This window comes from Chaetodon trifascialis, chromosome 16 (genome assembly GCF_039877785.1).
Source record: "Chaetodon trifascialis isolate fChaTrf1 chromosome 16, fChaTrf1.hap1, whole genome shotgun sequence".
Taxonomy (NCBI): domain Eukaryota; kingdom Metazoa; phylum Chordata; class Actinopteri; order Chaetodontiformes; family Chaetodontidae; genus Chaetodon; species Chaetodon trifascialis.
Window position 1 is genome coordinate 15,166,738 of NC_092071.1, and position 26,888 is coordinate 15,193,625.

The window sequence follows — 26,888 nt, forward strand, 5'->3', positions numbered from 1 at the left end:
TTAATAACATTTAAATTAAAGCATACTTTTGTAAATACTGTTTGCCTTTCTATTTACTTCTTTTCGTGTTTCCCTTTACTCATCAGGAGCAACGTTTTTCGCCATTTCGTGGCTGTATAAAGCAAGAAATGAAGTGGTGGTACTACTTTAGAAAGAAGCATCAAGGAAGGAGTAACTGCTTTTTTGTTGCGGGAGCCCAGCAGTGAGTTTGTGGGACGTCCTTCGGTGCGACGCGGCGGGCGGGGGCGGAGGGATCTACACTCGGCAGCGCGGTCTGTCCTGGTGACGCACTTGGTTGCTAGGTGTGAATGAACTGATGCTTTCTCACAATTAAGCAGCTCCTCAGTTTACAGGTCGACCACAACAAAGCAACAACTCGTCCCTTTTGCTCTGTCCTGGATATTCCGAGCTAAAATATGGCTCTTTAAACTCGTGAAGTTGTTGGACCCGAGAAGAAGCCGTGCTTTGCTTTAGCAACGCACCACCAAGTGCTCTACATTTTTCTCTGCAATAATGGAGTAAGTCAAACTCTTCTCTGCTCTCCATACAGCTGTGTCAAGTTTGTTACTGCGTGGTTGTCACTGTTATCAATTTGTTGTGTCTGCTTGTGTGTCACACGTGGTTACTGTTGCGGAGTGGTCCGTCCTTGGCTGGTTTCTCTGCTTTATAGGTCTTCTAATTGAATATCTTCATTAGGCCACTTGGCTAAATGCTTCATGCTGACGTTCTTTCCGGGGTTTTAGGCTGTTTTGATATCAGTGCGTAGCAGGGTTAATATTAGAGCTGTGTTATTATGTGATAGTGATATGGTAACTTATATTTCGTGTTAAAGTCCAGCCTAGAGTATATGATCTGTAAACTAGAAATACAGTATGGCATTTCTGTCACTTCCAAACGGATGTTTTGATAGGTTTTCATTTAGATATCACATTATTGTCACCTAAACTGCTTAAGTGATCAAACAGGGTGATTAGTTTAAAAGGAACATGGGATTGGTAGCAGATGACCTGCATTCATCCGATTTAATGATCAGTGTGTCTCCAGAGTTAATCTAGTGCTTCTTGACAACAGTTGGGCCGTTGACAGCGTCACGAGGTCCCACGTGTTTTGAGGACGTCAAGTGAATTTTGCCTTGAGACAGGTCAAAGCCCAAAGGACACAGCTCTTCCTTCTGTATCACCCACTGTCTCTCATTTCTCTTTTTTGAACAGAAATAGTTGATTTTGAATCCAATTTTGAATAATTGATATATGCATTTATAATTTTTTGCAGGTGCATGTTTAGGAGAGTTAACTGTGTATTGCTCACAACCCCATGGTTCTTGTATGATGATTTGCAGGTGATCCTTCACTGTAGCCCCTCCATAAACAGACAGTCATGTTGACAAACTTGCTGAGGACAGCAAGGGTGATGTTCCTGATCCCATCAGTCGACTGAAGAAGTTGCATCCGTTTAGCTGCACATTTCTGATCCCTGTTTGTGTTTACCCTCCAGGTTTCATTATGCTCACCCAGCCCTGCTCTCTGTGGCCCATCTGTCAGACCCTGCTTGCTCTCAGCATATGTTTGGAATTGGACTGAATCAAAGCACCAACAGACAAAATGATGGCAACATCAGCTCCTGTTTGGAAGACTCTTCGTGTCTGCCCGGCAGACCCCCTCGCTCTCTCTCACCCACAGGCTAACCACAGCCAATCACAGGGGTGCAGGGGGGAGGTGTCAGAGGAGAGTCAGCACTTAATTGGTGAGTTGCAGCGAGTACGCTTTTTTATATTTTTCCCCATTTCAGGTGGGCTCGGCACTGCAGCACATTCGTCCTTCTTGAACAGTAAGTAATAAACTAGCTACGTCTAATACACTGATACGTTGCAACTTGGAAAAAAATCTTGCTTTGCGTTTGCTATCGTTGGTCAGATTATGTCTTTAGAAAACTGTTACGTGCCATGTTGGATGATTGATATTTTTGTAACATTTGCATGAACGTTGTTATTCAGCTGTGATGTTTCCCTCCAACAAACAACATGTAGCGATTGCATTTATTTTCTCTCTAAATAGGTGATGGTCTCACTGACTGGATGACGGAAGAAGTGGATTTCTCCTCGTACCTCCCAAACCCTCCTTCCCCTCCCTCCTCCACCAATGCCTCCCTTCCCCCTTCACCCCTTCAGAATGATATCCAGGTGCCCTCTGACTTGGAGGTCATGACCTCTCTGCTGCAAGAGGAACTCGCCCAACTAGAGGACTACTTCCTGTCTGAACCACTGCCAGAGAAAGGGCCGAGGCTGGGAAAATGCGACAGAGGTCCACTGCCGGCGGGTCCTCAGCCGTTCAGTCAGCTGCCATACGCATCATACTCTTCATCCAACCAATCGGAATCCAGCCCACTTCTTGTTACCCTGGCAACGGGAGAACTGGACCTGCTGAGTATCTGTGGCGGGCCCATTGGGCGATCCAAAATTCCAAGACACGCCCCGTACAGCTGCAGTCGTCCCAGTGGGTGTGGTAGGAAAAGAGTTCCTGATGGTGTGAGGTTCAGTGAAGGCTATGATTTGAGCTCCAAAGGAAGTAACTCAGGTAACTCAGTGGTGACCCTCACAGGTAACTATGGCTGTGCAGAGGACGAGCAGCTGGTAGGGAAAAGCTACTGTCTGGGTAGTGCAGTCGAGGTCAGAAGATGTGCCGTTCTACCAAAAGAAGAGAAAAATTGCTGTTTCAGTCAAGATGTCATAGGTGGTCCGAAGGTTGTTGGTGGTGGATTTGGCTTTGGTGGATCACTTGACGTCCCACACAAGAAAGAGGATCTGCTTATGTATAGCATGAGGGAGGTCAGCGGAGGCACTGGTAGCAGCGAGGTGCTGAATAGTATCAAAACTAGTGTGGAGGTGACAAAAGCCAGCGTTTCTTGGAAATCAGAAAGCGGCGAAGGTTGTTACCTTCCAACACCACAGTCTGAGGCCTATCATAGCTTCTTAGGCAACATCAACGAGCAGGTGAAATCAGAAAGTCTGCAGATAGGGCAACATGAGTTACACTGTAACTTCATGGAAGATCAGGGCCCAGAGTGTGTTTTAATGGCTAGGGAGAGTCTGACCTTGGAGTCTTCAGGTCACAGACAGGCATGCAGGCTGAAGGCTGAAGACCACTGTGCTTTGAAATACGAGGTGGACATCATCCCAACCGAAGGCGGCGAGCGCAAACAGAAGAAGAGAGATCAGAATAAAACTGCCGCTCACAGGTAAGTTTTAGTTTCTGCTTTGTGAAATCTAACTTTTAACATGATTTGACGGGTAAAGATCTAATCCTCGTTTTGCTTAATGCAGGTATCGCCAGCGAAAAAGGGCGGAGCTAGATTCTTTGGAGGAACAGTTGCATTGCCTAGAAGGGAGGAACCGGGAGCTCCGGGACAAGGCAGAGTCGGTAGAACGTGAAATCCAGTATGTCAAAGACCTGCTGATTGAAGTTTACAAGGCCCGTAGCCAAAGGCACAAGCAGGACACAACAGCGTAACACCAAGCTCCTAGCAAGTACATTTAAAGAGGGCGTAACAGGGAGAATGTTTGCGTCTTTAATTTTTTTTTTGTGGCGGGCGGGGTAAATGCATGCTTTGCAAATGTGAATTATTTTTTACATTTTAAATCAACACTATCCGATGCTTCCATTGCTTTCGCACTGTAATCACTTGAGCCTGCACTGTGGCATTGCAATGCTTTAACTGACAATCATTTTTAATAGATCGCGCACTGCGTGAATCTACTGATTGAAATAGGGTAATTTCTGAAGACGTAATGTTATTTGTTATGCAGGTTTAATATTTTCAATAGCCTTACATTCGAATTGATGTCAGCAATAGAACTTAAGGTTTTTTTTCTACTTTTAATTTTCATTTGCCATTAATGTATCACCCCTTTCAGTGGCTGAAGTAGTCTTATATGTTGCTGACGTCAACATGTGAAACAGCTTCATTTCATTTTGAACACACCTTTCAAACCAAATACTTTTCTAGAATAATTTCTGGCCTCCCTTGATCAGCAGATGATATTTCTAAATGCTATGAATATTTTAAAATATTAGAACTGTGTTGTGTTGGAGTTGATTTTTACAATTGTGGAAAGAACTGCTGATATACAGAAGAGCAAAAAACTTTGCAAAAATGTAGAACTTTATCATTTTAATGCTACACTTTTATTAAGTTTTATTAGTTTTCTGACAAAGTTTGATTGACATCAGGTTTAATGCAGCTCTAAATATTCATTAGCTGATGAGATTTGTATGTAATTAATTTCGTGTTCCTTTTGCTGAAGGTCAGACTTCTACATTTTACCTTGCTTTCTCAGAAATGTCACTGTGTCTGCTGTGTTTACATTTGTTTTATTTTCCTGATATTTGCTTACATTTAATGTAGCAAATCACCCATTCTTTTCCAGCAATGATTGCAAATTATACATTCTGTGACCAAAACAGTACCAGTTTATTATTTATTTTGAAGGCGGAAACTCACATTTTACTGTGTTTGTGGCAATCTGTAAAATTGTCTTTTGCATATTGCAAATGAAAAGAATCTGATTTGCAGCTCAGGATATGCAATTTGTCCTCCAGTCCTACAAATGATTCAAGGCAGGAGACTACAGACTTCTGTGCTTCATTTTACTGGTAAAGATCTCACTGCTATTGGTTTTCCTGATGTTAAAAAAAAAAAAAAAAAAGATTTTACTAATCGTATAAATATTAGAGTTTTAGCAGCCTCCCTCTGCATGTTTTTCCATAAATGTTCTCTCTCTCTCTCTCTCTCTGTCTCTCTCTCTCTATTGGAGTATAAAATTTAGGATTTCAGAAACAAGAGGGATTCTTCCTCTAAACTGCTTGTTCAGGCAATAAGTTTTCTAGGCCTCTGGCTGATCTGCACTAATTTCTATCAACTTTTGTATGTACAGGGAGTGTGTTAGCCTTTTCTTTGTAGAAAATGAAAAGAAAAAAATCTCATTAGATTATTTGTGGAGGCTTTTGAAGTGTTAGCTTTGGTGTAAGAGGATATGGTCCGAATTATTTTCCACTTCATTCGTTGCTGAGCAAATAACCACTACTGTTACTGTTAAACATGCCTCGACCGAGGATAGTTTTTTCCTATGCATTTATTTTAAGACAATCTTGGACATGAGCGCTGACTTCCAGACATTTATTTCTGAGTTTGGAAAGAAATCACGTCACATTGTTGGGTCCCCTGCGGTGTACTATCAGCTCCGAATGTTAAAACCAAAAACGTGTAAGGACAGGACATTATAACGCTTTGTAATTTCAAGTTGATTTAATTCTACATTCATATTTCCTTTGTGTGAGGTCAACTTTTTTCCTTTAAAATAATAAAGTGTGTCATCAACTCAGTCCGTTGTTTTTTCAGAGGTTTTCTCTCCGAGTTGGAGAATTGACTGAAACTGATTATTTCCTGCACCGATTCTGTTTTAATCACCAGAAATTAGTCCGCTCACTGAAACCAAGAGATAGATTTCTTATTTTTGACGAAGTGAAGTCCAAACCTGCAGGGCCTGACGGAGGCGGACGAGCGCGCGCAGGCACTCAGGAGGAGCGATAACTTTCATTAATCTGTCCTCATTAATGGGCTCCTCGTGTTTAGTCCGTGTTGCGCTGCAAAGTGAACAGATTAAAAGGAATTAATTCATTAAACGGGATCCGCAAAATACACGTTTGCTGTTTGGAGAAAAAAAAAAAGCTGTGTAGTATTGTAGTGTGTAGTGCCCCGACAGTTCAATAAATCAAGTCAATTTTATTTATATGGTCCAAAATCAAATAACTTATATTTGCCAAAAATAAAAAATAAAAATAAAAAATAAAGCCGGACAACAAACTTTTTTTTTTTTTTAACATGGTTGATTCGGATCATCAAACGCATCCCCTGAAAGTCCGAAAATGACCTGCGGTACACTTCAACAAACATGAAGCCTAAAATCCTGAACCTGCACCTCAGTTAGAGTTAATGCATGCACGTTTCCTGCTCATAACGACTCTTCATGACGACTGCTGGAGAGGATGAAGGGTCGAAAGAATCTGTTCACTAGATAACGCTGCCGTAGTTTCTGGGTAATTTCGATTACTTTTTCTCTCATGAAATTTGAACTGGTGTCATGAAAAGAAAAATACTGACAAACTTTTATTTCAACATACAATCACGACACGAGTCATTCCGACCAAGAAATTCATTAAGTGACTTTTTATTGTAATTTGCACCACTTTCATTCTCTGCGCTATAAACTCTGATTTATTTATTTTCTAAAAGACAAACTTCAGACAAAAAAATGACTATTGTCTGTAGTCCTCTACTGAACAGGAAGCAGTATTGTAAGCAGGGAAGGAGAATTATTTGCACTTGGGAGTTTAATCTGCTCATTCCTGGTGAACAGGACTCACTCACAGCTGTCCAATCAGCTGATGATAGTCACATTGTGGAGGTGCGTGTTGTGAAGCCTGAAGAAGTTTCTTACTGGCATCGAGGGATATCAGGACCTTCAAATAGATACAAAAGAAAATGACCAACTTTCATTTGATGTGTTTAAAGTGCCATCACATGCACAGAGGTATGGCTGAACGAGGAATAACATTTGACTAACCCATGAAAGAAAATGTAATGAAACACAACCAGAAAACAAACTTATATAAAGGAATGAAAGAGCCCAAGGCAATACTACTGATTAAGAGGTAAGTCTTGAAGGCACGGAAAGAAAAAAAAGTGGAAGTTGCATTAAAACGCCCCTCTAACCAAATTCTGAAAAACAGAAACGGAATCACCCTAATGTCGACATCTGCCCCCCTGTAACCTGCTCACTTCATTACCTGACATGTTGCGTCCTGCCTGCTGTACAGGCACAGGGTTGCAATGGCAGCTCGTCTCACTGCCTTATGGGAATCCGTGCATGCAGCTCTCAGAAGTAAGCTGGACACGTCTTCCTCCAACAACAAGGACACAGCACCATCAACACTGACCAGGTTTCCCAGGGCTGCACAACAGTGACGACGTGTGAGGGCATCGGGGTCAGTGATCAGAGACGCCAGCATGGCCGCTGTCCTCCTGGCTTCCTCTATCCACTTGCGCCCCTCCTCATCATCCACTCCCTGTTCTTCTATTGTAGTCAACTCTCCTGCTGCCTTACTATGTGAACATATGTGTTTATTTGGTTCTTTCTCTTTGCCCCACCTTGTAGTGTCACTGCCCTTTCCATTGGGCCAACCCATTTTAAACCCTGCCCCTGCCGCAATATATCCCAACCAGCTCCCAACTGCCCTGCAAGCTGTCCGCCGGACAGGCATGCAGGAATCATGAAGACAGTCTATCATGCTTTTGAAAGTGTCTGGTTTCAGGGTGTGCAGAGTAGGAGGCCTAAATGGATCCAAATTTCCCAAAAGCCGACAAGTGGCAGCCCTGATCTGGTCATGAGAGTGAGCCAGCGCCTGGTGCAGCACTGAGGCTTCCAGGTGAAGCTGAAGGCGGGCAGGTGGAGGGGAACAGCGGGCTACTTGGGACAACAGAGTCAGGAGCTCAACGGCAGAATCCCACAGCGCATCCAGCTGCAGCAGCTCGGAGAGCAGAGAGCTCGCAGTTCTGGTTTGTGGAGTCTGGTGTTTGGAGGCAGGCAGCTGGCTGTTCCTGGGTGGTGCGAAAAAGCCACAAGCGGCTTTTCTGAGGCGGGAAACAGAGCGGCCGGGGTCACCCAGGAGCAAACGGCTCAGCAGGGAGAGAGGCAGCTCCAGCAGCAGAGGAGGAAGAGTTTGAATTACCTGCCAAAGCAGAAAAAAACAAAATCATCCAGACAACTCGTCACAGATCAAACAGCTGACAACAAACAACATGATGCTCTCACAAGAGTCATTAAGATGTACAGTTGTGTGTGTGCCTGATGTGAGCCTATTGCAAGAGTTATCCTTTGTTGCATCAGAGAATTATGTTTGTCAGCGAGGTCTTTGCCGGAGCATGAGAAGGCCCTAACCTGCATGAGGCTCGCAACAATACCACAACTGTCATACAAGTGGAAAATCGCGGACATGGTGTGTGAAGGCAGGTCCAGGGCAAACGGGAAGCACAACAAATGGCAGCTCAACACGGACACGCTGTCGTGACTCAGATCCACCTCGAGTCTCTCAGGACCGCCTGCAGCAAACAAATGAAGACTGTGGGGTATAAAAGATGGAATCGTTAGCTCCAGGCGTAGTAGCTGTAGACTGGTGGCACAAATGAAACAGTAAGTTAATTAGAAACACCAACCAGTCAGTGCCCAGCAGCTGGCCAAGAGTGTGCACACATTTTGCTTCGCACTCAGAAAACAGAGGAATGCACAAGTATGGATCCTTGGTGAAGACAAACAGCGCGACAGACAGAAAGGAATACAGCCCTGATGTGAAAAAGGAAATGAAAATATAATAAAAAAATGTGTACAAAAGCATTTTTAATATGGTGGGATTCATAGGATACATATAGTCACCATCTGCTGAGCAGAAGTCTATGTCTGGCATTGCTAGTGAAGCACCAATTCCTTTCCATAGATCCAGAAACATTACTGGATCTAAACATGAAGATCCAGAGCCATTTTCATGCTGTTAAAAGAGAAAAAAACACCTTAAAAAACTGCAGTTCTTTGTCTGGTCTTCATCCAGTCAAATGTTTTATCACATTGAAGTTAGGGTCTGACCTCAGAGAGTGTGTGTAGTAGTAAAGACAGGAGGCCATCGCAGAGTCCCCGGCCAGACAGAAGAGAACGCCAGGGCTGACGAGGCAGAGGAGACAGTGGTGGATCACTTTAAACTTGCGTCAAAAACTGCCAAATTGATGCCAAAATATATGAATGACTCATTCAGTACCTCAAATGAGCCCAACAGCAGGTTTTTCAGCAAGGAGGTTAGATTGTCCACATCAACTTCAGCATCAACATGTTGTGTTAACAGAGACAAAACGAAGGCAGCCAGAGGCTAAAGAAGAAATCACAAACTGTAAAACTCATACAACCCTCATTCCCAAAAAGTTGAGACGCTGTGTAAAACATAAAGAAAAACAGAACACAATAAACAAACTGTGAAAAATCTGATGAGGTCAAATATTAAATATATTGTCTTTCCCCTGTTGCACACAAACAGGATTAGCAAATTCTCACACTCTGTTTTATTTATGTTAGTCACAACTGTTTATACATTATAACTGTAATGAGTACTTACTGCCAAAGAAATGAGGCTTGGTTGGTTCAGAATTGTGATGAAGGGCTTGGTGAACTCTTCCAGTCTACAGTCACAGAACAGATGATGAGCTGCAGCAGTTGAATGAAGACAATCACTTCTATACATACAACATTTAACACGTAAGCAAAATCAGCTTCAGTGAGGTAAAGGGATAATCAAACCTATGTTCTTCTTCTACCCAGTCGCAGTGCTTCTCCCAATAGACCACTAGCACAGTAATAATTTCTCCAAGTGTTGGCACACTCCATGTTTGCTGAGCAGGAAAAAAAAGGACAAAAGGTACATAAAAGTCAGTAAATACGGTTGCAAGAATATTGTGTTGTTGAATATGGTTCCACTCCTGAGCAATGACCTTGATGAAGCTTGAGTTTTCAACAATATCATGGACTAGGTCAAATAAGACATGTGGTAGTCCAAGTTCCCTGCCGATGCGGTACGACTTCTCTGGGTCAGAGGTCAGAATCAGGTTGTGCAAGACCTGCAGCGGTGTGTCAATCCGCCATGCTTCTTTAACCACGCCACCTGTTAGCTGACCAGACAAAAGAAAGAAACTGAATGTTAACCAGTTAGAAGGCAGAATCAATTCATGCTCAGTTGAAAGTTGTGCTTAATTACCCGAGTTTTAAATGCCAGGATCTTGGATTTAAGTTGAGGCATAATGGCGCTGCAGTTTAACGGTTCTTTCTGCTGCTTGCTTGGGTCTGATTTTGGGGCCAGTTTCTCCCAGTAGTCCTCACTGTCTACATCCTGAAAGAAGACGAAATTATGGTCATACTTTATATTAAGCTACACATATTCACCATTAACTAGTTGCTTTTTAGCATGCATACTAGTAGCATGTTTGCTTTTAATGAGTCATGATAAAGCACTTATTAATGACTTCTTCTGGGGGTAAGAAGATTAGGGTTAGGGATAAGTTATTAAGATTGTAATTCATGTACACCAAGTTCATTACTTATTATCAATAAGTAGTAATTAGGAGCTTATTGAGGGGAAAACCCTTTGTTAATAGTTTAGTACTTGTAGAATATGGTATAATAAGTCCTTTATAATGACTAATAAAGAGCCAATAATAAGCAACTACTTCATGGTGAATATGTGTTGCAGGAATTATTGATATTGTAGGACACATTTTCCTTAAGGAAAGCAGCCAGTTTATTATCAGGACATATTTGCATCTGAAAGAGCATATATTAGGGAACTAGTCATGTTTTCTAATCACAAAGCAGCCAACACTAACCTGCCTGTGCAGTGTGCTCTGACTGGCCTCACTGCATTTCCGCACTACTCGTGGTCCGACCTCTACAGAGGGGAATTCCTGTTCATAGTCCCTGCTGATCTGACTCCTGCAGAGGACATGCACATAACTGTGAACACACACATCATCTGTTTGGGTAGCGTATTGCATCTCTGTTCTAAGTTTCCATGAACACCTGTGTTTTGATCTCACGCTGGCTTGATCCCTCGGGCTGAGGCTTTGACTGGCAGCTGTCATGATGGCGGGACCTGGAGCAACATAGACATCACTGGGGGGGGGCTTGGCTCTAGGGGATGCTGCTGCCGTCGTAGGGTTGGCCCTTTCATTTCCTACTCCATCCTTCTTTTTCTGTTAATATACACAGTACAGCCTAAAGCTCCTCCATGAATTTCCACATGAATCTAAAAATGAGAAATCAATTTGTGACTCACTTTCACACCATCACTGCCCACTGGTTTCCCTCTGTTGCTGTTGTCCTTCTGTTCCCTGGCCTTTCGCAATAATCTGCTCTCTCCAGAAGTCGGCACTGTCTTCGCCGCCGCTTGTTGAAGTTTCAGCGCCAGCATGTCTGGGCTGGGTGAGACTGTCAGGGGGCTGAAAACACTTGTGTCTGACAGCACTGTGCCAACACATCAATGTGGGAATAAAACTGTTAGGATCATCTCAAAAACAGACCAACGTTATGCATATTTGGATATTTCCATTAGACTCAAGCATCACCTAGAACACCATCAGCAACAAAGGGATGGTGCAGGAGGTCTGGCCATGACAACCGCTTCTGAGGGTCTTTGGTCAACAAACCTTTCAGGAAACTCTATCAGGGAAACACCAAATAAGCACTATAATTAAGGCCTGTTTGTTGATGTCAAAAACCTTATCTCTAATCTCAATTTGTTCCTTTCACTGAGGATACCAGGGACATGTGGTCAGTATTTTTTTTTTTGGCTAAAATGTGAGGATTTGACTCCCCTGACGTGCATCAGACAAGGCAACAGGCGACATGTTTGAAATCATGTCAGTAATAGGCTGTAGCTGTACTGTACCGTGCAGGTGTCACTCATCGTGTCTGGCCATTTGACTGGGTCCCTCACTATAAGCTGCACCAAGTGGAAGATGGAGTTAGTGTAGAACGGAGGCGCCCCCGTGTGGAGTTCATAGAGGATGCAGCCCAGGGACCAGAGATCAGCAGTGTGGTCGTATGGTTTCTCCTCCACCAGCTCAGGAGACATGTACAGCGGCGTTCCCTTGATAGAAGTCAGCACCAAGGTGGAGACGCTCATGGCCCTGGCAAACCTACAGCAGGATTGCATCACATACAGCTTCTCTACGTGGAAATGATTAATGCAGCTATGTTTTCTTTAAAATGATCAACATCTACCTACCCAAAGTCACACAGTTTCACCACCCCACTTTTCCTCAACAATATATTTTGTGGTTTCATGTCACGATGAAGAATGCGATGGGAGTGTAAATAATACAGAGCTGAGACCAGCTGGCAGGCAATCTCACGGACCTTGGAAGAAGGGAAGGATGAGAAAATGTGAAGCCATTTCTAACGTAATGTCTGGCATAACACTGAATATTGTACATATATACCTGGCTCTCTGGTAAGTTCCCATCATCCTCTAGAATCTGGAATAACTGACCCTCTGCATACTCAGTTACAACAACAACCTGTTATAAGCATATAAATCACAAATCATGGGATTATAAACTCAGATGTAGACAGAATCAGTTAGATCAAGTGATAGCAACTGTTTGTAATGCATTCTATGTGATTTAGACTTTAGATTGGAGTAAACATACCTCAGTTTCAGTCTCAAAGCTGTCAAAGAGTTGGACAATATTTGGATGTTGAAGCCCCCTCATGATCTCGATCTCCCTCTTGAGGTTTTGCAGCTCCTTTTCAGACCGACCCACCTTTGGCATGAACTTCAGCGCCACCACCTAAATGAACAGACGGTGTAACTGTGTGACTGAACAAACCCACCAAAGAGCTTGCGAACCTGCTATTCCTACACATTCCTACTTACTTGGCCAGTAAATCTTCTCCTTCCCTTGTAAACTCGACCAAACGAGCCCTCTCCCACCAGCTCCAAAACGTGATACAAATCCATGTCGACGGCGAACAGGAGGCTAACGTTAACTTACAACTGACAGAAAGTACACATTTATAAGTAGACAAGCGGCTTTTTGTGTGTAAATACAGAATATGTACACACTCGGCGTCGAAACCTTACACTTTATAAACCAAAGGTTTTTGCTAGTAGCCTCGAGTAGCTGCTACTGTTTGTTTACTGAGCAGCTTAGCTTTGTGTGCCTCTACTTTTTGGATACAGTACCAACAAATATGACACACGCTAGAGAGCAAAGCTAACGGCCGTTTCACAAAAGATATCAAAATACATATAGTTTGACTCGCCACACACATATACTCAGTCTTCGCATGCGGGATATTTTCATGGCCAATTTTACAACAAACAGTCACTTGGATAATTTCCGTACAAATTTTTATATACATTTATTACAAAAGTCAAAACTGGCTCCTCTGTGGACACACGTCAGCAGGGGTCCTTAGCCTAGCAACCGCTGCTGCGTTCCTGGCAACGGGCTGGGAAAGGGAAACAAAAGCAGGCGGCGTTTAAGCGAAAGTGGTGGAGGAAGTGTTTTTCAAACCCTTCACTTCAATAAAAGTATCAATACCATGTAAATTTACTCTGTTGAGTAAAAGTAAAAGTTTCATCATTAGTAAAGTACAAGTGTTTCGAAAATGTGTCATGTACTGTATTTGAGCAATTGTACTCCGTCACTTTCCACCACGTCATACCGCCCTCAGTGTTTCAATTGAAGCCAGTTCGTTTCCTATCCACCAGATGTCGTACGCGGTTTACGCGGAGAAACTAATCAGACCGTGACATGACAGCTGATAAAGAATCTGAGACCTCATATTCCTCCAAGGGACTTCAGCTGCCATATTATAGCGATTTATGTCAGCTTTACTTTAATTTCTTCCTTTAATATTTAATTCAAGATGCAACGTTTGAGAGTTAATAAAACATCTTTCTCAGTAAGTTCTTAAATTAGGGATAGAAGACACATTTCTCTTAAAAACTAATGTCATTAATGGCATTTATGATTACATGCGGCCAAAATTGTCATTTTGTATATGACTTGACTTCTGCAGATTATGCACAAAGCGCTGTCAGTGGGAGATAACTCCAGTGTGTTGGGACATGATGATAGGCCTGCTGCTCACTGAGTTTCAAGTGGCCGCAGAAAACGCATCCAATGAGCGCCTCCAAAGTCTCCCCCCCTCCAAAAGTGAGACTCGGTTTCCAGATTTTTACACATGACGAGAATGCATAAAGTCCACAGAAGGCAGCCGTCGACTCAGCACACACAGGTGGAGAATGGGAATGGGAATGACCAGGAGGAGTTTGCACTGAGCGGACTTGTGCGACCTACATTGTTTTAGACTCCTGCGCATTGGATTATGCTCTTCGTCCTGATCTGTGGCTCCCACCGCTTCCACTGAGCTCGCAGATTCATTAACGTTTTGCTTTCTGTTGGTCATTGCATTCTTTATTGAATGCAAACATCGTCATGTTTATCAGAACAACTTTTCTCCTCTACTTTGTGGTGACACTTTCAAAACTTGTGCGTTGCATGGAAAGTGAACTTTGCTTCCCGATTAGATTGGATAACCACAACCATGACAGGAGGGATTTTGACAACGACGTGGAAAACCTCAATGGAAAATGTGTCATAAAAATACGAGCTTTCCAGCAGGAATTAGTGATCGATTTACACCAGGACTCTAATTTCATTGCCCCATCCATTTCTAATCAAGACGCACTCTGGCTCTCCAACACCGATGCCACCACTGACCTGAACCGGTGTTTCTACTCAGGATATGTGAATGCCGACCGCTATTCTTACGCTGCTTTGAGCCTCTGTAAAGGTTTAAATGGTGCATTCGGGTTCCAAGGCTGGGAGTATTTTATCAGCCCGGCGCGGAATGACACCAGAAGCGCAGACGGTGCACACATCATCCGGCGCAGAACCAGCAACAATCTGAAGCTCAATTCAACCTCCAGGTGCGCAGTGGACAGCGACATCAGTCATCAAGTTGCGCAGTCGTTGGAGAAATACAAGCGATTGACAGATGACAGCAATGTGACCGAAACGATGCTGAAGAGGATGGGGAGAGCCAAACGGTTCGCCTCAGTCCACAGGTACGTGGAGACGCTCGTCGTGGCGGACGAGTCCATGGCGACGTTCCATGGAGATGACCTAAAACACTACCTCCTGACCCTGATGTCAGTGGCAGCGAGGCTCTACAAACACCCCAGTATTCTTAACTCCATCAGCATCGTAGTTGTGAAGATCGTGATCATATCCGAGGAGGACAAAGGACCGAAGGTGTCCGGGAACGCAGCCATGACCCTGCGGAACTTTTGCACTTGGCAAAAAAAGATGAACAAAAACAACGACAAGCATCCAGATTATTGGGACACAGCGATCCTTTTCACTAGACAGGTAACAAGAAAAAATGGCTTTATCTGAGTTCACACTATAACGAGCTAACAGCAGAGAATGTGGTATTTTAGTGTGCGTAATTACGCACAGAAATGTGTAAATCCGATGATTTTATTTCTCAGCAAATACATTATTTCATCTTGATATGCTCAAAAATAATTACGACATTGATGATGATAAGGATAACAAAAATGTTTTGTGTATGAGGCATATTTATGTTTGTTAAGAGATGAGCTTGGTTCACCAAATACTGACGCTTTTACATGACATGCGTACCCCCAACAACTCCTGCTGTGTCAGTTAACCGGTTTGCTTTCATACACTCCACCTCTGGTGAACTCAGGCAGCAGGAACTCGGTGAATATCCAGTCCACCGATATCACCACATACTTGACAGTGAGGCTGGGTCACTAAGGAAATTACTTGAGCTGAACATAGCAATAGTCTTGATAGCTCTTCATGGCTCCTCGGAGGATAATTTTATAGACTTGGAACCCACCGAATTCTCGCTGCACTCCCAAATCTTTGGCAGATGAAACAGGGTCAGAGATGAAGTCATTGCTCATAGTCATTGGTCAGTGTGTAACTCATTTATCTGTGATGACCTGTCTGTCTTGTGGAATCTGGCCAATTTTACATTGAGGACTTGGAGTAAAGTTAATAAGTCAACACAGCAGATATTTATTTGATTACTGAGAAAGATAATGTTTGGATAATGTTCAGTCTGCAGTCAAAGGGTGAACTGCAGATGCAATTACAATATCGAAGCCCCCGGCACCAGAGTTAAGGAGTCAATGGCAACATAATAAGGTGCTGAATTACCTTTGGCCAATGGCATTAACACAACATGACACACGATCATATTAGACCTCAAACAATTGCTTGTTTTATCTGTAACTTTGCCAAATGTGCAGACCCACAGTGCACTAGGGGATGCAGTCTTCGGAAGTGTCTCGTTTCTCTCAGCCATTCCCATTCTTCCTGCAGCTGTGGGTTTTCCAGCCCCCTACCCACCGCCTTGCCTGCTCCTCATTAAACAGGCCCCTGAAGGGAGAGATGGAGAGAGGGGGGAGTGATGTAGGAGGGGGTGGGGAGTTCCTATGTGCATGTCAGAGATGTCCCATCCCTCTATGTTTCTGCCCCACCTGCTTGCCCCAAGTCTGAAACAAGCTGCTCCAGAGGTGCAGTTCTGCGCAGCTGCAGTCAGCCTGCACTACTGCTTCTTTAAAGCACATTCTTCACTCTGTCATGCACTTCCTTTGTCACTCACTCTAAGCCTCATGTGTACGTACAGTATGCTTTTCCTCTTTATTTATGACACTTTAAATCTGCTGTGTTTTCCATTAAAGTATGTCTGACGCAAAGTCTAGGGTGTTACCAGATTTTGGGCTGTTAAACTCCACATGCAGTGTTGATGTTGTAAACTCTGTATCCAGTTTAGGTGACCCCATTCTAACTGTGCTGGTCCTGCCTGCAGACAGCGAGTCATGTAGACGTAATCTGCTATATAAAGCAGAAAGAGACTCGTCATGGGTTTCAGTCATTGTTTGAATTAACATTATATTGGACTGCATGAGTGAAAGCGTTGCTTTGATCAAGGGTTTGACAAACTGTAACAAGTGCTGTATTTCAGGAGCATTTACCAGGATTGGTCAAACAAAGAAAATCTCTTGGCAGTGGTCCTAACCCTTATGTGTGAAAAACAGATTCCCGCTGATGGAATTTCTTGCCTACACTGGGAAAGAAAAACTGACTCTGACAACATTTACCCATTTATTACCAGTGTTAAGTGCTCAGGGCAGTATTTAGAGTGTACAACAAAGAACAAATGTAAATCACTACGGCTAATTAATCAACATCCATCAAACCAAGCTTCTGTTTAGATACAACAGTACTGTAGGAACCTACAGCTTATATGCTTATATTGACATTTCACTTTCACTCTCCCTGCAATGAACAAAGACATTCCAGCTTCAGTATGAATAAATAGAATATTGAATCCATCTAAACTCTCCTTCAAAAAGCAATACAGAGTATTGTTTTGGACTTCCTAACATCAACAGTGTCAACACTTCAAGGATGAAGTGCCCCACGAGACCACACAATAGCCCTCATGAAATCAAATTATGTATGGAACTGCCATGTCTTGTTTGTTAAAATCTAAATGACATATTTTTACTAAACCTTTTGCCATTCAGGGCATCAGCATGCATACATGCCAGTTCATCCAACCTTGACTCACGACACAGTTTAATACTTTACAGCTTCAGATATCAAAAAATGTGTCTGCACACATGCCTGCTAATAGTAGTGCATTCTGCTCAGCAAATCAGCAAAGGTCAGAAATTCAGACAACAGTCCACCTTCTGTTGAGTCATGACTTGCTGACTGTGTGAGTTTAGTCAGTGGTATTGTTTTGGTTTACCATGGCTTTCAGTGGGCATTTAAGGCACGTCCATTGTCTGATGTTTACCAGCCCACAGTGTAATTTGTAGGTTTTATGAAGACCAACTCAGTGCTGTCCAGAGGCAACTGTGGTTGTCTTTAAACTCTATCGCTAGCATGACTGTTGTGTAAAGAACGTTTACTCAGTTCATTAAGTTACACAGAAAGTTCATTGTATTTCAACAGCCAATCTCCAGAAGACTAAATCTAACTGTAAAACTAACATATTTATGTTTCCCCTGGGAGAGATGGGGCTGGTTGCACTTTCATTCACAGCATGTTTGCCTTTGTTTGCATGATAGATAATAGGTTGAGAAAGAAAGAAGTACACCCAAATATGTCCGGATGTCGTAAGCCATGTGTGTGATACTGCTGTGTCAGACCTTTTTTCCACTCCTCATAGTCTTTAATTGAGTACTTGGGTACTGAGTGAACTTCTTAGCAACATGATAGTTAGGAATATTGCACCCAAAACACAAACCATGAAACACCAGATGGTAGTTAAATGCATTGGAATCTGTACACAAAATTAAAAGGAAATATTTCTTTGCTGAGATGACTTGCATATTGTTTTTAAATTGCAGAAACACACAAAAAATGCACAGATAGATGACAGATGTGGCAAGTAGGTCAAAGCAAGGAACAAACTCATTGACACGGCTGTTTCTTCTCCTTTGTTCATCTTGCAGTTTTTAGTTTTTGCTCATAAATGGCTCAAGCGTTCAGATGTCATCTGCACATGAGCACATCTGGAATCGATTTGCACTGGCCAACAACTGTGGTTTTTGCGGTTTATTCTAGGAATGATTTGTCATAGCGCTTGAGGTCTTCACTTGGCACTGTGTTTTATGTGTACATTCAGTGCAGCAGAGGATTGCAGGGGCTGTGTGACATTAAACCAGTAATGTGCTTTAGCTGTAATAGCTGACCGCCACTCTGGGTATGTAGAGACAGTGCAGTTTATGGGCCAGGCAGATGGGCGGTTCTCTGTGGCGGTTACTGCCCAAGTTGTCCTGTGATTAGGAGGTTCAGTTCCAAATGGATACTCTCTAAGATTGGGTTTTATAACCTTGTGGTGTAGAAATAGGTCATCTGGAAACTCTGCTCTGGCATGGAAATGTTGTGATTGGGGACTGTTAGATTACCTCATAGACAAAGGTGTGCGCTAAACACCATTGCCCTCTAAAAAACTAAACTGAACGGAAAGCCTTACATGACTTAATTGAATCCTCTCCCAGTCTCTGGAAAACTATTTGTGACAACAAGAAAACCTAAAGGATAATTCCAGTTTGTTACATGTTAAGCCTTATTTTCATAGTATTGGCCATATTTATTACTGGTGTTAATAGCATTGTACTCACCAAGTTAATTTCTGACGTCTGGGAATGAGATGACATCACCAAAATAGAACTCACAGTCACACAATCACACAGGTTTTGAATAAACTCTAAGGTTAGCCCAATGTATGTGTGAGATAAAACAGAGGCCAACTGTAAAATGATTACATCACTAATGATTATTAACTGACCATTGCACTTACCATAGTTGTGGGCACATAGTTTTCAGATCATGTTTTGTTGCCCTGTGGGACTTTGCTCAAGCAATGATGCAATGTTCCCAGATCACAGCTAATAACTAGGTGATTGGAGAAGCCCAATCAGCTCGCGGTGTTACCTAGATTAGGGTGTCTGATGTTAAAAAAACCCAAAACACCCAGTGACCCCATGGTACATCAGTCACTGATGATGTGTTTGAGTCCATCCAAAATTGTGTGCTACAACCAGATCACAATGTTGTCAATAACAGAAATGAAGGCCATGGCCAAGTTTGTTAAGTGAGATGTTTTTTGTTTTTTTTCTAGCTCTGACCCTCTCAGACGTACTAATACAAAATGTTGTTTTGTGTCCAGGACCTGTGTGGAGCCTCCACCTGTGACACTCTTGGCATGGCGGATGTTGGCACCATGTGCGACCCCAAGAGGAGCTGCTCTGTGATCGAAGACGACGGTCTACCTTCAGCCTTCACCACTGCTCATGAGCTCGGTGAGCCTTGCCAACACCATCCATCATTCAATACACATTAGTGGTGTAGTTTTTCCTATAGTGTGAGCGCACATGCACAATCGCAGATAAAAGTATCCATGCGTTCCTGAAAGACAACTGACGTCTTGTTTCCTCTTGACAGGACACGTGTTCAACATGCCACATGACAATGTGAAGGCTTGTGAGGACATATTTGGGAAATTGCAGGACAACCACATGATGTCGCCGACCCTTATTCAGATCAACCGTACCAGCCCCTGGTCCCCCTGCAGCGCTGCCATCATCACAGAGTTCCTGGACAGTGGGCACGGTGAGTTTCCATGACAAAGATAGTGTGTGTCTGAAAAGTTGTATAAAGCCATTTTTGGCACCAGATAGTGATGTCTCAAATGATGTCGCTTGAGTCAGCGTCCACTGGCATTGAAGACTATGAGTGTAAAAATGAACAAAATCTGGGGGTGTGGAGTTCAAAAGAAGTGACCTTACCAAACCTCACTATCCAGCTCCTCATCTCTGCTTGAGGCTAGCAGCTCAAGGCTACATTATCCTCTACAAGCATAACACAGCTGAATCTCTTGCCAAACTGTCAGCAGTCAAGTTGCATTGTGGATAAGATGCCAGGTAATGACAATGAATATGAGTCCGTGGAATAAAAAGACAATATCTGGTTCTGCTTCATCAATTTTACTACTTTTTCTTTTAAACTTTCCATCATGAGTCTGGCAATGTTATAGGAGTTTGATGCTTAATCACGGGGGTATTCTGAAGGGAGCTTGAGGCTGCCAACAGTGTTTCACAAACATGTAGCAAGGTGATGATTGCATTAGGAGAGCACATACTCACGCCATTATTCACACAATCAGACGCTTCTGATTCTGTTTGTCAGTGGATCAAGATATGACTTCCATGCAGTGAGGCACTTCGACATTTTCTGGATTTTGCTCAGGTTTTTTTTCATTTGTACTATGACTACAATCATCTAAATGCAAGTGAGAGCATGACTGAATTTCAGTGTCCGTCAATGCTTCAAATGTGACATCTGTTTAACTTCCTACAGAATAGTACCATACTCATAGAAAAGACTCACAAAAGCCAAAAAGAAATGTATTTGGTTGCATGCAGATTGTTTGCCAAGCAGGCCAGACCACAGGACTTGGCCTTGGAGCAATGCTAAACGTTTGTTTTAAAACTGCCCCCACATCTGTCCCATATTAGAGGGCTCGTTCTGGGGAGAGTCACCACAGCGGTTTGGACAGCGAGGTGTATCTGCCCAGTGTTTCCCATGCAGGTTTACTCCAAATAGACAAACTTTTTTGCTTCTTTCTGTGTCCATTTTAGAGATGGCCTGGGTACAAAAGAACACAAACTGGTCCAGAGTGAGATACAGAAGTGCATTTTTGACTTGACATAGAGTGATTTCTATCTAACAATGTCATGATGTGGTTTCTCCTCGCTGTCTGTCATAAATCTAGACTTCAAAAAGCAGTGGGGAGAAAAAAAAACATGTTGCCACATGTTTGAGGCAGTTTTTGTGCAGTTCTGTGCCCAAAATCATTTGTAACCAGTTAATTTCTCCACACACGCACAATAACAGCTATTGTTTTTGATGATTGCTCTTTGGAGAGCGTGTAGGAAGGAAGAAGTGAGACTCAGCTTATTTAGCGACTTGTTTATATAGTATTGTACTTGTATCAGTTAATCAGTGTGTTTCTTCTGCCAAATCTGCGGTAAACTGGGAGGAAACAAGTTTGCCACCACTTACAGCTCATTCACTCACAGCCTTATTATCTGTTGTGAATTCACCACAACAGGAATGGCACAATAAACAGTTCAAAGGAAGTAAACCCAGATTTTCCCTGCAAATGACTTGTTTTTGGATGTGTAAATTCCCCATAAGGGTGGGAAGCTCTGTGTGTTGCTGAGTGATAAAACCTTCTCCTGGAAACCTTCTCATCCAGTTGATCCTTCGTGTTTCCAAGCACCTGCTCGTCAAACTCTTTCTATTATTAGCCTGTTCCTGGAAAGTTTCTGCATGCCATTTATTGTCAGTGGAGTCCATGCTGTTGACCTCTGCACTGCCTGCTAGCTGCATGTCACTTTGCTAAAGAGTGTAAAGCTAAGGTCTAAGCTCAAATGTGAAAGTGTAACATGATTCGAGTATAACTTTATTTCTATAAACCATGCAACAAGGGTGGGATCAAACATGAGGTTGTGGTGTGTGAGGGGTTTTAGGGAGAGTTTTGGAATGGGATGGGGTGGGGGTGACTGTGTGTGGGGCACTTGTGCATGTTTGTGTGGATGTGTCTGTGTGTGGTATGTGGGATACACTGCATGCATTGCATCAAGCTGTGCTTTCACTTCAAAGAGCCCAAATCACAAGGGCAATGTCTGTTTACTGCCCCCAACCCACAATCCCACCCACAAACAACACACACGCATTTAATGAAAAACATAGTGGAAATATTGATGCATAAGAATAGAATGCAGCATTTTTAGTGATTTTGTGATAATATTTTGGTGAAATCTTTAATCAAAGACAAAGACAAGCCATACATTACAGTTAATACTCCTTCAGTGTGTTGCTTACTGCGTCTGTCTCTTCCAGGGGAATGTTTGCTTGACCACCCTCAGAAACCATTGGTCCTCCCCGACATGCTGCCAGGAGTGGCCTACAACCTTGATCGTCAGTGTGAGCTTGCGTTCGGAGAAGGCTCCAAGCCCTGTCCCTTTATGCTGCCACCGTGCGGCCGTCTGTGGTGCACAGGAAAATCAAATGGCCATCTGGTGTGTATGACTCGGCACTTCCCCTGGGCAGATGGCACCCACTGTGGGGACGGACAGGTCTGCGACCAAGGGGTCTGCTCTGAAAAACATGTCCAAAGTGCCAAGGTAAGGCTCACGTGAGTTCTTCATGTCAACATATACCTTAAGTGGGGTGTGATTAAGCAAGGTGATGTTATACTTCCTGTAATATGTGACTGGTTTGTGTTTTTCCAGGTGGACGGCCGCTGGGGTAAGTGGGGCCTGTTTGGTGCCTGCTCACGCACATGTGGAGGCGGCGTCCAACTGTCCAAAAGAGAGTGTAACAATCCAGTTCCATCAAATGGGGGTAAATACTGCCAAGGGGTTCGGGTCAAATACCGCTCCTGCAACCTGAACCGCTGCCCTGACACAGGTACAAGTCTTTCAAAACAGACAGCTATGTCCAATGACATTTTTCCCCCTAGAGCGTTCCCACCTCTCACCTTTTGTTCTCTCCCTCTGTGTAGGTATGACTTATCGTGAGGAGCAGTGTATGACCAGTGGCCGCAGTTTCAACAGTAACCGTATCGGCCCATCCGTGGTGTGGGTGCCTAAGTACTCTGGAGTGTCTACGGATGACAGGTGTAAACTCATCTGCAGGGCTAATGGCACTGGCTACTTCTACGTCCTAGCACCAAAGGTAAACAGCAACACCTCAGGTGTATTGTTTGCTTTGCCTGAACAATTGTGAAGATAATCAGATTGGTAATCAGATTAAAGTTTGAATAAATTAAGGATAGATTTTTAAATATGAAGCCAAGATAACAATGAGTCCATGTGGGCGAACGTGACTGCCTGTCAGCCAGCTGCCTCTGGTCTAAGTACAAAGAGCGAAGGAAGGAATGAAGAAGAGGAGGAGTAGAGTTTAGCTCTTTCAGATAGCAGGGTGTGAACTGAGCTTAAGCAGCAGTGAGACAGAGTTCACACTTCACTCTATCATACCGGTTTAGGAGGAGTAGATAAGATCACTCAGAGGACATGTAGCTCTGAATCACAGAGCAGCAGAGCAGCTGGATGTTTTAACCACAGTCATGACTTTGAACCAAAAAATGAGTTAACAATAGTTTCTGTGTACGGTTTAGTTGAGAACTTGAGCTGGAGTTTGGTCCATTCTATGTCAGCTTTAAGGTATGATACACCCTAGGGTGGAAAAAAATATTTGTGTAAGGGTGCTCACACTCACATTAAGTGAACTTATCAGTCACATGTTTGCGTAAAGACAAGCAGTGTGTGTAATCAAAGGAATTCCTACTTCAGTATTTCAATTAACTGGAATAAAGATATAAAGTTAAGTAAATTCACAGGGACTCTTATGTGGACTGTAGTATGTGTTGGATGCTCTGTCATGTTGCCTCTTGTGAGATTTTTGTAATGTGTAGTGTACATGAAAGACTAACCTTAAACCTAACCTACCCTTAGGTTGTGGATGGGACTCCATGCTCCCCAGACTCCACAGGAGTGTGTGTCCAAGGGAAGTGCATTAAGGCTGGCTGTGATGGAAAAATTGGCTCAACCAAGAAGTTTGATAGGTGTGGAATCTGCGGAGGTGATAACAAAGGCTGCAAAAAGGTGTCGGGACTCTTCACAAAGCCTGTGTGAGTAAAACCCACATCATCACGGGACCTTTAGAGAATATTGCTTACGTCATTCTTTTCCTCCCATTACTTCAACATGATAGAATTATCAGTGTCACTATTATAAGCTCTCATTGACTGAAATATGCTTTGGCATGCAGGCACGGCTACAACTTTGTTGTCATGTTGCCAGTCGGCGCAGCCAACATAGACATCCGTCAGCGAGGCTACAAGGGAATGCTGAGTGATGACAACTATTTGGCGGTGAAGAACAGCGAGGGACATTACCTGCTCAATGGGAACTACATAGTGTCAGCTGGTGAGAGGGACATCATCGTGAAGAGCAGCCTGTTGCGCTACAGTGGCACAGCCGGCCTCTCCGAGACCCTGCATGCCGTGAAGCCCTTAGGAGAAGCCCTGACTGTGGAGGTGCTGTGTGCAGGCCAGATGACACCACCACGAATCCGCTACTCCTTCTACCTCGCCCGTCAGACCAAGGAGGACAAGACTCTGAAGAAGGACGGGCGTGAAAGTTCCCATAACAGTGTCCTGGCTGAGGATAGTACCAAGGAGAAGAGAGGGGACACCCTGAAGACATCTTATAGCAAGGAGGATCCTGCTCTTGGGAAATGGATATCCACAGGTTGGGACCAGTGCTCAGTGACCTGCGGCAGTGGGATCCAGAGAAGGATGGTGCAGTGTCTAAGACCGGATGGGAAGCCTGGGTTGGACTGTGGTCCTTCACAAAGACCCCCAGCCACCAGGGTTTGTGGAGACCCATGTCCTGAGTGGCATATGGGGCAGTGGTCACCTTGCTCCAGAACCTGTGGGAAAGGCTTCAAGAGACGACCACTGAACTGCAAAACCCAAAGTGGGCATCTGCTTCCAAGGGACCACTGCACTGGCTTTCGGAAGCCACAGGAGCTGGACTTCTGTAACCTGAGGCCTTGCTAGTAATTAAGACCTATGAACTACAAATTATTGTCATCCTTTAAATGGACTGAATTGAATCCACTCACAAATATTACACACACAGTGTCTGTTAGGTGCAGATTTTTCCACCTGCGTCATGGGACACATATTGGAAGGAGAGTGAAATTTGCAGGGTGAATGCTGGAAGATGTTTTTCACTGCCATCACTCTGATTTCAAAAGACATTATCCAGGTCTAACTCTGATGGCAGCAGATACAGAATACCCATTTTCAAGCAATCAATGTAGTTTACCTTATGAGTCTAGGTCCCATTTCATATGGTAATAATTGAGCTGTGCAGGTTCCAGAGTTTTAGCTGACTCTTGCAGGCAGATCAGTGACACCCTCTGGTTTTTCAAAGAAAATTTGCTCAGAAAGCAAATATACTGGGGTCAACATGCAGAACTTCTTACAAACTGGACTAAAATGTAAGGCCTGTGTGCTGCACAACACTTCACAGTGAGAAGGACAATCCATTTAATGATTATGTGCGACCTTCATTGGCCATCTTTTAGATGTTTTTTCAGGGAACCTTATAAAACCTTGAAATTGGTGAAACAGATCACATTATTTGATTGGCCATACAGTTGTGGCCGTGTTTTAACATACTGTGTGCTGCATTGTTTATTTAATTCAAATAATTTCTAAAACTTTCACAGAAACAGACAATAATGATGCAGCCAGCATTTCTCCTTTTGAAAGAGGAACACCTCACTCAGCACCAGTCATAGAAACAGTTTAAACTAGAATCTGAACTACAGTCTGTAGGAGAGGAAATGATGGCCAGTGGTTTTTGCTGTGGACGCCAACTCAGTGATATCATCAGGCTGCACCCAACATTGCACTGCTCATCTGAGATATGGGCTTAGCTTGATATCACTCACACACACACACACACGCACATATGCTGCGTTAAATGCCTGCATGTTTGATCACTTCCTTCATTTCATCTGTCATTTGACCACATCAATTGTCTTCTAAGTTCACAGTGTTCAGCCATGTTAAGTCATGCCTGTCTGGCACAGTTACCACAGATAATTTATTATCAATGAAACAATAAAGTAGAAACGGGAAGAAAACCTGGCAGGTCTCTGTTATGATGTACAGATTGTGTGTTTTCCTGGATCTCCTTGTTCATGGCCCCACAGCCTGAGCCAAGCTGTTCTTTCTACACGCTCGATGAAATCCTGTAATCCATATATTCTTGTTTTGTTTTTTAAAGGGGCCACATTGTCCAATCCAACATCCCACTACAGGATGGATCCTGCGTTAGTTGGATTATCATTTTGATTATAATTTTTTTTATTTTTTCAGCTTTTGCACTTTGTACAGCAAAAGAAACCTATGACCTACATGTGCTGTATTGTATACTATGTATACATTTATTCAGCTCTGTGCAAAAAATAATGTAAATACTTTTTTTTAATCTTTTTTACACAGGCATTTGTAATTGTCTTTGACTCCATTATATTTATTCCAAAAATAAAGCCATTAAGAAACAGTTCTATTTAATACTGCATTTTCTTTCCTGCTGTGCAGTGGTTTAATGTCAATATTAAGGACTGGTATTTAAAACAGTGAAATTTTACTGTGAATTCAAGTCATTCCAGTGTTTTTTGCTGCGATTAGTTGGTTCACTCATACCACTGAGGTAAATCCAGTGGTATGAGTTGACTGTCCCGATCTTTGAGGAAAGGGACCATCCAAAATGAGAAGACTCATCATATCTTACTAGTTGTGTTGCACCATTCACTTTAACCTCTGCTCCACTTAAGAGCAGTGCTTTACACACAGTTATGAGACAGGAGTCCATGGTGTACATGTGCCTTTAAAATTAACTTTGTGAACTTATTGTCCCTTTAGTGGCTAAGCTAATGAGCTAAGATGCTTGCTAACATTGGCAAACTCATTTTCCATCATTAAGAACTTTTAATTGAATGAAATGGCTCTACTACCATAAACAAAATGCCACACAGAGTAAACAACACAGTACAAGAAAACAGAGAAGCTTGAGAACTGTTGT

The 26,888-nt window shown here is 43.1% G+C and overlaps 3 protein-coding genes across 3 annotated transcripts; 2 read left to right on the plus strand and 1 right to left on the minus strand.

Annotated features, from left to right (window-relative positions):
* Nucleotides 1–289: 289 nt before the first annotated feature.
* Nucleotides 290–5,377, plus strand: atf5a (activating transcription factor 5a). The gene is made up of 4 exons (XM_070983838.1): nt 290–518; nt 1,495–1,743; nt 2,055–3,234; nt 3,320–5,377. Exons 2-4 carry the CDS (start codon nt 1,602–1,604, stop codon nt 3,504–3,506), a joined length of 1,509 nt encoding a protein of 502 aa, XP_070839939.1. The 5' UTR covers nt 290–518; nt 1,495–1,601; the 3' UTR covers nt 3,507–5,377.
* An 836-nt stretch (nt 5,378–6,213) lies between these two features.
* Nucleotides 6,214–12,830, minus strand: stk36 (serine/threonine kinase 36 (fused homolog, Drosophila)). The gene is made up of 20 exons (XM_070983142.1): nt 12,525–12,830; nt 12,298–12,438; nt 12,088–12,165; nt 11,874–12,004; nt 11,535–11,784; nt 11,212–11,305; nt 10,923–11,110; nt 10,667–10,839; nt 10,474–10,579; nt 9,849–9,980; nt 9,586–9,762; nt 9,395–9,486; nt 9,213–9,276; nt 8,862–8,969; nt 8,693–8,767; nt 8,486–8,597; nt 8,269–8,395; nt 7,994–8,174; nt 6,843–7,784; nt 6,214–6,515 (listed from the first exon to the last, which is right to left on the minus strand). Exons 1-20 carry the CDS (start codon nt 12,606–12,608, stop codon nt 6,420–6,422), a joined length of 3,351 nt encoding a protein of 1,116 aa, XP_070839243.1. The 5' UTR covers nt 12,609–12,830; the 3' UTR covers nt 6,214–6,419.
* A 1,264-nt stretch (nt 12,831–14,094) lies between these two features.
* Nucleotides 14,095–24,965, plus strand: LOC139344602 (A disintegrin and metalloproteinase with thrombospondin motifs 15-like). The gene is made up of 8 exons (XM_070982899.1): nt 14,095–15,030; nt 19,385–19,517; nt 19,660–19,827; nt 22,123–22,406; nt 22,515–22,692; nt 22,787–22,959; nt 23,739–23,914; nt 24,055–24,965. The coding sequence occupies exons 1-8, from the start codon at nt 14,095–14,097 to the stop codon at nt 24,845–24,847; spliced, it is 2,841 nt and encodes a 946-aa protein (XP_070839000.1). The 3' UTR covers nt 24,848–24,965.
* Nucleotides 24,966–26,888: the final 1,923 nt, after the last annotated feature.

Excerpts from the sequence above, each read along its gene's own strand:
- LOC139344602 (XM_070982899.1), top strand. The coding sequence starts at position 14,095 with ATGTTTATCAGAACAACTTTTCTCCTCTACTTTGTGGTGACACTTTCA. Across the intron at positions 19,828-22,122 it reads GTTCCTGGACAGTGGGCACG|GGGAATGTTTGCTTGACCAC; the intron begins GTGAGTTTCCAT and ends TGTCTCTTCCAG. Across the intron at positions 23,915-24,054 it reads GGACTCTTCACAAAGCCTGT|GCACGGCTACAACTTTGTTG; the intron begins GTGAGTAAAACC and ends TTTGGCATGCAG.
- atf5a (XM_070983838.1), top strand. The coding sequence starts at position 1,602 with ATGATGGCAACATCAGCTCCTGTTTGGAAGACTCTTCGTGTCTGCCCG. Across the intron at positions 1,744-2,054 it reads GGAGAGTCAGCACTTAATTG|GTGATGGTCTCACTGACTGG; the intron begins GTGAGTTGCAGC and ends CTCTCTAAATAG. Across the intron at positions 3,235-3,319 it reads AATAAAACTGCCGCTCACAG|GTATCGCCAGCGAAAAAGGG; the intron begins GTAAGTTTTAGT and ends TGCTTAATGCAG.
- stk36 (XM_070983142.1), bottom strand. The coding sequence starts at position 12,608 with ATGGATTTGTATCACGTTTTGGAGCTGGTGGGAGAGGGCTCGTTTGGT. Across the intron at positions 8,970-9,212 it reads CAAGCCTCATTTCTTTGGCA|CCTCTGGCTGCCTTCGTTTT; the intron begins GTAAGTACTCAT and ends TTTCTTCTTTAG. Across the intron at positions 8,396-8,485 it reads AGACTTCTGCTCAGCAGATG|GGCTGTATTCCTTTCTGTCT; the intron begins GTGACTATATGT and ends TTTTCACATCAG.